The 14,097-nt window shown below is 42.9% G+C and overlaps 1 protein-coding gene across 2 annotated transcripts in view; it reads left to right on the forward strand.

Annotated features, from left to right (window-relative positions):
• The window catches only part of FBXW2 (F-box and WD repeat domain containing 2), a 28,322-nt gene extending 15,132 nt beyond the window's left edge, over positions 1-13,190 (forward strand). The window contains exons 4-8 of one of the 2 annotated variants that reach the window (XM_027034965.2): positions 357-551; positions 2,615-2,748; positions 5,050-5,136; positions 5,969-6,138; positions 12,497-13,190. In XM_027034965.2, coding sequence (XP_026890766.1) covers positions 357-551; positions 2,615-2,748; positions 5,050-5,136; positions 5,969-6,138; positions 12,497-12,785 — 875 coding nt within the window. In that variant the 3' untranslated portion in view covers positions 12,786-13,190. The remainder of the gene's footprint in view (positions 1-356; positions 552-2,614; positions 2,749-5,049; positions 5,137-5,968; positions 6,139-12,496) is intronic. The other variant, XM_027034968.2, reaches the window with a different exon arrangement.
• Positions 13,191-14,097: the final 907 nt, after the last annotated feature.

The raw sequence follows: 14,097 nt of genomic DNA on the forward strand, positions 1-14,097 counted from the left end.
TAATACCCTTCCTCTCAAGCTCAAATCAGAAAGCTCGTGAGGGTCAAAGATTGTGAAATTTTACAAGTAGAAGCAGCAAGGGATGCTTTAGTCTAGCACTCCTCTTGTAGCCTGGCAGGTTAAGGGAAACGGACAGAACCAGAAAGCTTGCATTCAGTCCCCGTGCTGTTAACACCATTTTGGTGACCCTGAATGAGTTGTATTAGCCTCTCCATGCTTTGCTTTTCTCAGCTATGAAGTGGGAATGCTAGAGGAGGGGACCTTGAGGTTCTACTTGAAGAATACCACGGTTTGGGGATTGATTGGCCTTCTTTAGTGTTTGTTTTCTTACTAACCTCCCTGTTTTTCTCTTGAAGGGTCAGATGACTTGTCTGCAAAACTGTGGGATGTGAGCACAGGACAGTGCGTTTATGGCATCCAGACCCACACTTGTGCAGCAGTGAAATTTGATGAGCAGAAGCTTGTGACAGGCTCCTTTGACAACACTGTGGCCTGCTGGGAATGGAGTTCTGGAGCCAGGACCCAGCACTTCCGGGGGCACACAGGGGCGGGTGGGTTGCCCTTTTTCAGGGGTTTCTACAGTTACTTTAACTTCATTCCTTAAAACCGGAAGCCAAGAATATGACCCCCTTTTTGTTTTTTAACTTAACCTGCCTCTCCCTCCTCTGTTTTCTCAATAACAGCAGTTAATCCCTTTATTTAAGGTACCCTTATTTGGAATTTCTTCCTGAATTTTGCTTTTCCTTGGCGCATTCAAAACTCTTCGTACCCTTATGCAGGGAGGGGGCAGTTCTCCTTACCGATTTCATTTACACTCCATTGAACAGTCCGTCCTTTTTGCTTTTTATCAGCTTCCATACTTCCAAATTGAGTAAGTCCTACACTTGTAAATTCAGTCTACTTTATTTGTAGGATCAGGGCTAACCATCCTTTGCAGTGACAGTGGTTCTCAGATTGTGTGAGCTACACACTTTACATTGAATTGGAGCTTGGTTGACAACCGATTAAAACAAACAGTGCCTAGAGAGAAGACAAAGGAAACAGATACCTGATTTTTCCTAATAATTTTATAGTGGCCTGGTGTGCAGAAATTGGTCGTTTGAATATAGTCTCGAGACCAGAGCTTCCACCTCTGTTGCATTGCATTTTGGAGCTTTGTGCAGAAATCATGTTGAGCTGCTTCCCAGCCTCTTGTGCAGCAGCCCCCTTCCTTTCCCCCATTTACCCACTGCACTAGTCTTGGAGAGTCACAGTCTGTGCTCTTAAGCGTCTTCTCGGACTCCTTGAACAGGTTTCCCAGTAACCTGTATTTTGTCCTAACACCCATCATACAAATAAGTCTGATATACCAGGCTATACTGCCAGCAAGGCAGGGTCCTACCTGTCTTGTTCATCCTTAGGTCCTGAGTTCTTTGTATTGTGTCTGGTGCTTAGTAATACTTTGAAGTGAACCTGGCTGTTTTACTCCTGAAGACCATTTTTTCACCACTTTGTTTTTCATCTTACACATTTTTCCTCAGTCTGCTTATTTGTTACCACTTGTTTGTTATGGAAATGAATATTGGAAAATCTATGGTTTAGCATGGAACTTACTAAATTGAGTATACTGTTCCATAGTGTCAAGATGTACATTGACTTCCAGGTGATCAACTTCAAGAGCCCTGCTCTAAAAAATTTCCTCGTTACTGTTCCCTGGACATTGCGGTGGCTTTTCCATAATTCCATGCCTTTGCTGTTCCCTCTACCTGCAATATTCTCTTTCTTTTCTTGATAAACTCTACTCATCCTTCAGGGCCCATCTCCAATATCGCCTCTTCCCTGAAGTCTTCCCTGATACCCCTGGGCAGAGTTAGTCATTCTCCTTGGTGTTTCCCTAGCAAGAGGTAAACATTTAATTTTTTTGGACTTCCTCCTTCACCCCTCACTTAGACTGAGTTCCTTAAGGAAAAGCCCTTCATCTCTGGGTCCCCAGTGTTCCTTTAGAGTTTGGCAGGCATTTAAAAACAAATGTTTTGAGTACTTGCTGTACTCAGGCTAAAACTTGCTGTTTTAGGTGCTGGGGGTACACCTGTGAAGAAATTCAAACCGTTTGAGAGAGTGGTTTAGTCTGACCGTTGAGATACTTGTGTGTCTTTTGTTTTTCTCATTACGCTGGCTTTTCTTGATTATGGGTATTGTTTTCTTGATTATGGGTATGATTCTTGAAGTTGAGTCTCACTGCAACAAATAGTGCGCATCTAAGCAGGGCCACCTATGTTCCTATTTTCCCTGCATAAGCTGGATTAGCTTTGTGTCGGATCAGGCAGGCAGTCCTGAGTGGAAATGCCATTATCTCCAGTATTGCTTTTACCTCTCGCTTTAAAGCTAGCACAAGTATAAAAGATTGCATTACTCCAGGGACGTTCCAGCCTTAGAATAATCAGCTATAATAATAACAAGAATTTTGAACTGGATATATTTTTTATCATAAAATTCTTAACTGAGTAGCACCATTCTTAACAGTAACTGTGGTTGAGAAATTATATAATTGAGCAGCTAGGGAGAATGAATGTTATTGAACTCTATTATAAAAGACTCGGGCATGTTTTAACTCTGTGTATGTTGTATATACTAGTGTTTAGCGTTGACTACAATGATGAACTGGATATCTTGGTGAGTGGCTCTGCAGACTTCACTGTGAAAGTATGGGCTTTATCTGCTGGGACGTGCCTGAACACGCTCACCGGGCACACGGAATGGGTCACCAAGGTAGGAAGACTTACAGGAGAAATCTTGACATCAGGCTTTGAGGGGGTGAGGGAGCTGGGGGTGGGGTGGAGGATGCTGGGTGCTGCCTTGTAAGTGGTAGGGGAGCCATAAGACGGAGCAGGTGCACCCACAAAGCGTGATGGCCAACGACAGTGACCAGCAAGTAAGAGGCACTCAGTAAATAGTTTAACAGATGAATGGACTTACGGACATGGAAAAATACAATATATTTGGTGGGTAGAGGGAACAAACGCAGTAAAACTGTACTGTAGACTAGAATACCAGTTTCTGAATAAATATGTTCATGCACTGAAATGTTGAAGGTGGTTATTACTTAGGAACTGTGGGTGCTTTTTTCCCTTTCGGATAAGCATATTTTTTTAATCAGAAAAGCAATTTTCATGTAAAAAAAAATAATTGCAAGAAAAAATGTATAAAGTCCTTAAAAGAGTATTGTGGTGTTTAACTCATTTTCAAAAAAAGATGGCCGTGAGGATCAAATGCAATATTAATCATGAAAATGTCAGGCAGAAACACTTTTCCTGAGCTTACCAGGCATTTCTGTGAGGGCTGGAGGATACAGGAGTGAACAAAGCAGACCCAGGCTTGATATGGATGTTAGCCCAGTAGGAGAAAGAGTTATTAAATAGTAATTTCACAAATAAATATATAATTACAAATTGTGTTAAGTGCCATGAAGGAAAGAGTGCAGAGTTCTGTGAGGAAGGCTAGGAGGTATCTAAACTCTTTCAGGGGAGAGCTTTTTGAGAAGGGACAAAATATGAAGAAATCGGAGGTAGCTGTGTACAGAGTAGTGGAGTGTTTCCGTGTGCACAGAGTATGCCCAGGCCCTGGGCGGGAGAGAACCTGGACCATTTGATGACCTGAAGGCCAGTGGAGCTGTGCTGGGGGTGGTGTGGGAGAGGTGGCCATTGTGTGTGCCTTCCTTAGCCGTGTTAAGGATTGTGCATGTCCTACACATAGCAAGAAGCAGTTGGGTGTTCTGAGCAGGGAGAAAACAGCCGCTGAGTGAACAGTGGGTTGGGGTCGGGCACAGTGGACACATCGAGGCCAGTTAGGGGTTTGCGATAATCTAAGCAAAAGATACCTGTGGCCCGGACAGAGGTGGCAGCTCAGAAAGAGAAGAACACACACGAAGGATATGTCTTTAAGGTAAAGCCAACTGAACGTACCGACTCCTGGGGAACAAAGAAGAAAGAATCTGATGTCCAGTGGGTTTCAGGTCGGGTGGGTGAATGTGTTTACCTGAAATAGGTGGAGCTGGAAGGAGAGCAGTTGGTGAGAAGGTCAGTAACAGCACTGAACTGTACTCTTAAAATGGTTGAGATAGGACATTTTATGTTCTGTATCTTTTACCACAGTTCTGTATTGGGCACATTGAATATTTCAGTGGAAAAATTACATAAGACAGTTTGGTGTGGTGGTAAAAACACTGGAGTTGGGGCCAGGATGCTGACCGTGATGTTTTAGACAAGCTGCCCCTCCCTTCGGGGCCTGACTTGTATCTGTTAAATGTTCCTATGAATTCTGAGTGAGGTCACGGGACGGAACCCAGCAGGGTGCGTGCGGTTAGTAGGTCTGTGTTTCAGTTGAGTCTGCAACCCGGGCTTCAGAACAAGTGAGCCTGGCCACCTCCTCACTTTGTGCTGACTTACTACAAAAATAACTGGCACCTAAATGTCTACAGACTATTCCCAGTGCTAATGGATGACTAGCTCTTATTTCATCATCATCATCATCATTTAATTGTTTTATTTCATTTTCATTGCAATTGTGAGATCTAATACATGCCCCGTCCCCTATTTTAAAGATGAGGAAATTGAGAAACAAAGGTGCTAGACGGTCTTGTCCAAGGTTGCAGAGTCAGTATATGGCAGATTCTGGTCCCAGGTCCAGTGCGTTTTCCCTTACAATGCACGTGCCCGTGCTCCTGAATACAGATTATTTGTAACTATTTCTAGGTTTACGGACTGTTTTCTTTCCTGTTCCTCACACATTCTGTGAGGTCACATTTTACAGTTTTTAAAACCATTCCAAATGTTTGCTTCCAGATTAAAGTTGAAATTAAATGCTGCCATCATTAGACAATTTTAGATCCTGCTGAAAATATAGAGACTCTGGTTGTACTAACTAGAGGCTAACTTGGTCCTAGAGTTACAGCTTAGCTGCTCTAGTGTACCATCTCATTTCGGGCTCTTTTTCCTATTTTAATTTTTAAAAAAGCAATCTAGAAACAGTTTTAAAAGGATATTTCTGTAACATGGATGTTTATATTTCTAGGTGGTTTTGCAGAAGTGTAAAGTCAAGTCTCTTTTGCACAGCCCTGGAGACTACATACTCTTAAGTGCGGACAAATATGAGATCAAGGTGAGGTTTTTTTTTTCCTGCATTAATTTGCTTCATCAAAGAAAAACTGGCAAATACAAGGAAATTAAAATGGTGTAGCACAGGGGGAATATTTTAAGGGAAGCAGGAATGTCTTCATATAAGCCATCTTAAACCCATTGGAAAGAGAATTGCTCGTTATTTCTATGTACAACGCAGTTTCTAACCCTGATTTGCAAGTAAAGAAAAAAGAAAACACAAATTTATCTTCACATTCTGTTTTCTTAAGACACATCTCAGGGCGCCCGGGTGGCTTAGTCGGTTGAGCATCTGACTCTTGATCTCGGCTCAGGTCATGATCTTGGGGTTCGTGGGGCGTGGCGGAGCCTGCTTGGGATTCTGTCTCTTCTTCTCTCTGCCTCTCCCCAGCTTGTGTGCTTGCTTGCTCACTCGCTCTCTCTCTCTCAAAATAAGTAAACTTAAAAAAATAAAAACCACACATCTTGTACCCACTTCAATTCTTAGATCTACACTATGAAAATGAAGATTTACTTGTATAATAAAAACAATTTGCAAAAAGTTTACAGAGCGATCTTATATACATTCTTCTTGCAGTTTTTAAATTGTTTTGTGTGGTAGGCATCTTCATTGTGGGAGCTGAGGTTCAGAGAGGTTACGGATTTTACCCAAGATCACACAGTACATACATGCAGCATCAGAACTAGGACCCATGCCTCTCAACTATAAAACTTGTGGCCTTTCTCATGTACTTCACTTTATACTGGCTTCAGCAACCATAGGCCGCATTGTGTAAGGGTAAGCTTGTCTATGGTGATGTGATTTGTCATCTTGTCTAATATTCTTTTATCTGTAGATTTGGCCGATTGGGAGAGAAATTAACTGCAAGTGCTTGAAGACATTGTCTGTCTCTGAGGATAGGAGTATCTGCCTGCAGCCAAGACTTCATTTTGATGGCAAATACATTGTCTGTAGTTCAGCGCTGGGTCTCTACCAGTGGGACTTTGCCAGTTATGATATTCTCAGGTAATGTTTCCTATCTTTGACAGTCTGTTCCCTTTTTTCTTTTTCTTTTTGTTTGTTTGTTTGTTTGTTTGTTGTGGTTTAATAGTAAAGTCAAGACTGAATATTTGGATAAACCAGTCAGTAGTTTGTGTTTGGGAAATGTTTACTACATCAGTTATAAACAGGGTTATATGCTGAAAATCACATGCATAAAAATTTTAAAGGCAATAATTAGAGTTTCATGCTAGAACCTCAAAGATCTAGGTTCTAATCCCTCCCCTTACTTCCCCCTTTCAGAGTTTAACATGCTTTTCTGGAAAACGAGAGGCTTGGATAAAAAGAACTTTCAGATCTCTAGTTGTAATATTTTTTTAAATATATTTGTTTAAGGTTTTAGACAGGTAAGGTATATTTAGTAAAATAACGATTTTTTAATTAAATTTCTTATTTTAATTCCAGTACAGTTGCCATGCAGTGTTACTACATTGTACACCTGAAACTACTGTATTTCAATTCCATGCAACGCCTAGGGCTCATCAGAACATGTGCACTCCTTAATCCCCGTCACCTATTCCATCCATCCCTTCACTCACCTCCCTTCTGGTAACCATCAGTTTGTTCTCAATACTGAAGAGTCTGTTTCTTGGTTTGTCTCTCTCTTGCTCTCTTTTCTTTTTCCTTTGCTCATTTGTTTTGCTTCTTAAATTCCGCATGTGAGTGAAATCATATATTTGTTTTTCTCTGACTTAGCATTCTACTCGATAGCTCCATCTATATAGCTGCAAATGGCAAGATTTGATTTTTTCTTTTATTTATTTATTTTTTTTTAAGTTTATTTATTTTGAGAGAGAGTGTGTGATCAGGGGTGGGGCAGAGAGAGAGAAGAAAGAGAGAATCCCAAGTAGTCTCCATACTCAGCACAGGGGCCCAGCATGGGGCTTAGATTTCACGACTGTAAGATCATGACCCGAGCCCATCATGAGTAGGACGATTGACTGACTGAGCCACCCAGGTGTACCAAGATTTGATTCTTTTTTATGGCTGAATAACATTCACGTATATACATACACACACACCACATCTTCTTTATCCATTCATCTTATCAATGGATACTTATGCTGCTTCCATAATCTCGCTATTGTAAATAATACTGCAATAAACATAAGAGTGCATGTTTCCCTTTGAATTAGTATTGTTGTATTCTTTGGGTAAATACCTAGTAGTGCAATTGTTGGATCATAGGATAGTTCTATTTTTAACCTTTTGAGGAGTCTCCACACTGTTTTCCACAGCAGCTGCACCAGTTTGCATTCCCACCAACGGTGCACAAGGATTCCGTTTTTCTCCGCATCCTTGCCCACACTTGTTTTTTCTTATGTATTTGATTTTAGCCCTTCTGACAGGTGTGAGGTGATATCTTATTGTGGTTTTGATTTGCATTTTCCTGAAGATGAATGATGTCGAGCATCTTTTCATGTGTCCGTTGGCCGTCTGCATGTCTAGTTCTGATATTTAAAAAAATTTTTTTTTTCAACGTTTATTTATTTTTGGGACAGAGAGAGACAGAGCATGAACGGGCGAGGGGCAGAGAGAGAGGGAGACACAGAATCGGAAACAGGCTCCAGGCTCTGAGCCATCAGCCCAGAGCCCGACGCGGGGCTCGAACTCACAGACCGCGAGATCGTGACCTGGCTGAAGTCGGACGCTTAACCGACTGTGCCACCCAGGCGCCCCAAGTTCTGATATTTTAAATTCCACTTCCTAGTCAGTGAAATTCTGCATTAAGGGATCAAGTGACCTTCTGTTGACTAGTAGAAAGATGGAGGTATTTAGAGAAAAACAGAATTTGTAGGATTTCTCTTCAAAGAAATGAGGTCCGTGGACAAAATAATTCTGTGATACACTGCATACTTTAGACCCTTCTTGGAGATTGATGGTAATTGTAAGCATGCTGGAGGCTGATGGGAGCCAGTGCCGTATGGTGATGAAGAGAACTTACTTTGGTGATAAGCCTTGGTTTAAAATCTGGTGCCATCTCCTATGAGCTGGATGATTTTATGTAAGGTTCTACCTTTCTGTGCCTCAACTTCCTGACCTATAAAGTGAAGACTAAATGGAATACCTGTAACGAGGACCAAGTACGAGACCTGGCAGATCTTTATTACCAATAGCTCTGAGAGGCCCTACACAAAGAAGCCTGTTTGCATTTGTTTAACCTCCTGTACCTCAGTCTCATTGTATACAAAGCCCTTTTTTTGAGGAACACCTACTAATGGTTCAGAGAATTAGTGTTCCACAGAATGGTTCAGGAAATGCTGGCTTGGAGTTGTACAGAAAATTGAATGTTCTCGTCATTGTTTTTCTCCATGACTGTTTGAGGGCAACTGGTATGGGATCTGTCATGTTAGCCAATAGGACCTTGTCAGGCCCGGTCTCTCTGGTCAGACAGTTATAAATAACCCCTTTTATATCTTCCTGGAATCAGACTTAATATTTCTAACCAATTAGCTTTCCAAGCTGTCAGAATCATTTCTAGAAATGATTGATAATTATGCTTTGAGGAAAAAAAAGACTGGAATAGATCCTAGAAAACTTTAGTCTATGCTTTTCATTTCATAGATGGGGAAACTGAAACCAGGAGAAGGTAGGGGCCTTGTGCAACATCCCCCTAATTCACCCTAGTCCTGCATCTGTTCATCCTTCTTTCTGTCCATCTGTCTATCCATCCATCTGGCATCATCCAGTAGGCATATGCTTCAGGTACCAGCAAGCCAGAGAGAAGGAACTTTTGAAAGAATGTGATACTTTGCAAAAATCCAAGTAGTCACCATGGGAAAAATCTGATCTTTATTACAGTTTAGTATTGTTTTTGTTTTGAATCAAAATTTGGATAGGAGGGATGCAAAGGTAAGGTGGAATGCTTAGAATCTCTAAAGGTTTTATTTTGATCCCACATTTACCTTTCTCATGTATGTATTTCTCTTAACTCAGAATGGCTTAAAGAGTCCAGAGTTCCAGAAAATAGTTGTGTTAATTTTTGGTATTCAGATACACTAGCTTTGAGCAATAAACCTACACATTTGTTTGCTGCTAGGAAGTGTTAAGTTTAGATTTTTCTTTTTAAAATTGTTTTATTTTTGTTTATTTTGAGAGAGCGCGTGCGCACACCCACAAGCATGGTATGGGCAGAGAGAGAGGGACAGAGGGAGAATCCCAAGCAGGCTCTGCGCTGTCAGCACAGAGACGACGTGGGGCTTGATCCCACGAACCATGAGATCATGACCTGAGTTGAAATCAAGAGTTAGACACTTAACCAACTGAGCCACCCAGGCACCCTTAGATTTTTCTTTGGAAGGGGGCCATTTTATTTATCCACGTGATACAGGTGTGCTGTTTTGAAGGGACACATGCACCCCCATGTTTATAGCAGCACTGTCCACAATAGCCAAAGTATGGAAAGAGCCCAGATGTCCATCGATGGATGAATGGATAAAGAAGATGTGGGTGTGTGTGTGTGTGTGTGTGTGTGTGTGTGTGTGTGTATATATATATAATGGAGTATCACTCGGCATCAAAAAGAATGAAATCTTGCCATTTGCAACTACGTGGATGGAACTGGAGGGTATTATGTGAAGTGAAATTCGTCCGTCAGAGAAAGACAAAAATCATTTGACTTCACTCATATGAGGACTTTAAGAGACAAAACAGATGAACGTAAGGGAAGAGAAACAAAAATAGCATAAAAACATGGAGGGGGACAAAGCATTAAGTGACTCAAATATGGAGAACAAAGCGAGGGTTGCTGGAGGGGTTGTGGGAGGAAGGATGGGCTAAATGGGTAAGAGGCACTAAGGAATCTACTCCTGAAATCATTGTTGCACTATATGCTAACTAATTGGGATGTAAATTTTAAAAAATAAAAAATAAAATTAAAAAAAATTAAAAGAAAGGGGGCCATTTTATGTCTTGCCTCCTCCTCACCCCCTGCAACACAAATAAACCAGCCTCTTTTGAAATCTTAGTGCAAGTCCTGTGGCCTCAGTTGCTGAGACCAGGCAGGGCCACTTCTGCTTCAAAGCTAGCTGAAAAGAAGCAAAGCACACGTGGTACCATGGTGTTCAGGAAATCTGAGATAGGCCGTCTCTTGAGCTAAGTTAACTCACTACCGCAAGCAGGGTGATTTGGGTTCCAGGGCCCAGAGGGCACGGCAGGGATATCTGTTTACAGTTCTAAAGTAATCAAAGTTAAAGGGGCTGTGAGCCTGTCGAGACCTGCATTCCCCTCTGCAACATATTTGTGCTCCAGTGGCTGGAGTCTGTTCATCTTCACCAGGCTTGGGTCCTATCTGCTAGCCACCCGGTTACCTGAGTTGCTGGTTGTTTCCTGCTTTGCATTGGTGACGTGGGACTTACTGGACTTTTCTGCTGTTTTCCCAGTTTCCTTTGGATCTCTTTCGTAGGAGTTGTTATTTACCCATGTTCATTGCACCACTGCTCTATTTGTTAGCAGATATTTATTGAGCACCTAAGTATGTTTTTGGCATTGGGATATGTACTGGGAACCTGCAGAACTACTTACCAAACTTGCAGAAATTACTAACCAGAAAGAGAGAAGACTGACATTAAATAACTAGGTGTTTTAGTGGTTGGGCTAAGGGCAACACAGTATGGGGTACTTTGAGACCCACCTAGTTGAGCAGTAGAGGCAAGTTTCTTTGAAGAAGAGGTTTGAGCTGAGCCCTGAAGGATGAGTGTCTGCATTAACTAAGTGCCAGTGGATGGTGTGCAATAAGGAGCATTGTAGACCGAGTGACCTGGCTGTTCAAAGGCCCTGAGACTGAAGGAGCCTGGTGCCGGAGACATGAGTGCAGTAGAGAACCATCAGAGGGTTTAAAGTTAAAAGAGGTGTTAATAGGATTAGATTTTAGAGTGAGATTAGCTGACTAAAAGGGGCAAAGAATAGCTGTGGGAAGACCAGTTGAGACTGTTGGCAGCTCAGGCAAAGGATGACATCTTGGATCAGTCGTGGCAGTTTCGCTAATAGTGAATAAAGTAGAAACTTTAAGAGGTAAAATCAGTTGATCTTGGTATTGAATTTGTTGCTTGAGTAAGGTGGAGAGTTCGGCGGTTGTCATGGTTTGTTACCTGCGCAACTGGGTGAAAGAGCAAGGAAGGAAATAAGGAAGAGAAACAGGGTTGGCCCACACTTCGGTTTTGGACAGGTTGAGTGTGGGGAATAGGTCGTCGTCACTACTCAGTCCCCTCCCTTTCCAATGTCCACTGAAATCTGCTCGGACCCTAGTTCTCTCTTCTAGAGGTCATGACGTCTGGCCTCACACGTCCTTCACTTTGTACGTGTGGGCGGTGATCGTGTATAGTTTCCCTGTCCCTGCCAGCTCTTTTTCTCCCCCTGTCAGCTGATCTCCCTTGTGTTCTTTCTTTGTCCCAGTTACCAGGCCCTGCCTGTTCTGGGTGAGCTCTCGGGCACACGCTAGTTGGCAGTGTCCTTGTTAAAATGCAGGTCAACCCGGCCTTTCACAGGGGCCCCCCCCCCACACTGTTCCAGAGCAGGGTTTGCGCATCCTTTTCTCACAGCTCTCTTCCAGGTGCCTCCAAAGAGGACGTCAGCTTTCCTTGTCAGTCTTGGCGCCTCACTAAGTGTACAGATGACACAGACTATGTTTTTTTGTGCGTTTCTGTTGCTGTTTGGCTGGGCCTCTCCCGTTCTGTGCCTTTGTCGTCAGTGTTTGGGGAAGGTGAGGGGTGCCCTCTCCACACCCCCAGTCTTCCCTAACAATTTCTGATGCATCTGTTGTTAGTGTTTCTGGATTACTTAGGAACACCTTGGTTCTTCTAGCCTCTGCTGGTTTTAGAGTTGGCTACCTGCCGAGTAGAGTAGCACTGGAGCCACCTGGTTTCCAGTCTTTGTTCCAGGCACAGGAGGCTCCCACAGGCCAGTGTTCTAGGGTTTGATGAATCCATCTTTTTACCTAGTGGTACGAGTTGAGTCTTGCATTCTAGTTCTCCCTGGTAATCCTTAGCCACAGTATGGACCCCAGCGGGACTTCAGTTTTCACCTAAGTGAGATACTCTGTAAGATCCTTTCCAGCCTGGGTGGGCATCTTGCGCCTTCAGAGATACGCATCAGACACTGCCTTTTCCCTTACGTGCCGCTGTTATCATGTCAGGGTTCTTCCTCTTCCCCCTTTTTAAGTAAGCTCAGCTTTTTGTCTTTTCCATTTTATTGAAAACTTTCATTTAACTCTCTAAATTTTCTTGAATTTTGTATTGGTTTTTAATGTCTCCAGAAAAGATTACAGTGGCAGAAACAGAAGTAAAGTTGCCTTCTGGTTCATGTTTCCTAACTCTCGTCTTTGTAGGGTCATCAAGACTCCTGAGATAGCAAACTTGGCCTTGCTTGGCTTTGGAGATATCTTTGCCCTGCTGTTTGACAACCGCTACCTGTATATCATGGACTTGCGGACAGAGAGCCTGATTAGCCGCTGGCCTCTGCCAGAGTACAGGAAATCAAAGAGAGGCTCAAGCTTCCTGGCGGGCGAAGCATCCTGGCTCAATGGACTGGATGGGCACAATGACACGGGCTTGGTCTTTGCCACCAGCATGCCTGACCACAGTATTCACCTGGTGTTGTGGAAGGAGCACGGCTGACGCCACGAGCTTACCACCGCTGACTTGACTTTGGGTGCCGGGGCTGCGGGTTTTCAGTGCAACCTCTGTGGCAGCCGACTGCATGAACCAAAGTTCTCACCTAATGGTATCATCGCGCAGTGCACAATCATTTATCCATGTTTGCCAGGGGGCCAGGGCTCGGGGCGGGGGAGGGCTTGTTTTATTGACATACAGCACAGCATGCTAGTGGGGGTACGCCATTGACTTCATTTGTACTTAGTTATGTTGGTCAATAGAAGAGGATGCATTTTGGGTTCATCTTTCTTGAATATTGGTTTTAAGTAAAGAAAGTTAAATGACTCATTAATCTGCTAATTGGTTGCCTATAAAAACACATTCAGTCTATTATTAAAGCTTTTTACCATCGCCTTTTTTTCTTTTGAAGTTGAAGCAAAGGTGCTATGATGTTGTTCCAGCAACTTCTCTCACTTTGGGCTTAGCTTTTATAATAGCCAGTGTTACCAAGACCACCGAGTCCTGTGACATTCATAAACTCTCCACCATATACCAGTTCTAAAGAAGGTCTGTCTTCCAGGGCGTATCAAGTTCTATAAATTGTTCACAACACATTCTAAACCCTAGTACTTGGCAGAGTCGGGGTTGGCCAGGTCTGAGATGTAAGGGAGTTGTATGGTTTTCGTTTCTGTGTGGAGCAAGCTGGCCATCGGTCCCCTGCCGCCTGGGTGAGTGCACACAGGTGACTGGTACAGTAGAAAGGGCACTGAGCTGGAAGGTCGAAGACTGGCCCTGTTACCTAGGAACCCTGCGACCTCACTATATCACTTTCCTGGGCCCCATTTTCCCTGTCTGTATAGCCAGGTGTTAAGCTAAGTGATTTCTGAGGTTTTGGTCCTGCATCTACTGAAGTGTGGGCAAAGGTTGGTATTTCAGTTTTGTCTGATTCATGGTTTCTTTTGGGTTGAAGATAATAGTTAAATGAAATCATTGGTACAGAGTTATTACCTATAAGGGAGTCAGATGGACCCAGGGGAAATGTAGAAAATATAACAGATTCCCTAGAATGTTAGCATTTGGATGTTAGCAAGATGTTAGCAACTGGATGAAATGCTGAGGAGAATCTTGGTTCTTTAAAAAGACAGTGGGCTGTCTTCGAAGGAAAGGTACCTGAACCTACCTTGTTCTTCCTCCTTTGCCTCTAACTTGACACGTGGCTTCAGGCTGGTTAACTTTTTATCCCTGGGCCTAGATTAGGGTTTACAAACTCAGATGCCCAGGGCAGCCATGCAGATAACATAAATGGCTGAAAGGTGTTAGGGTTGTGCTGAATCAC

Source organism: Acinonyx jubatus, chromosome D4 (assembly GCF_027475565.1).
Source record: "Acinonyx jubatus isolate Ajub_Pintada_27869175 chromosome D4, VMU_Ajub_asm_v1.0, whole genome shotgun sequence".
Taxonomy (NCBI): domain Eukaryota; kingdom Metazoa; phylum Chordata; class Mammalia; order Carnivora; family Felidae; genus Acinonyx; species Acinonyx jubatus.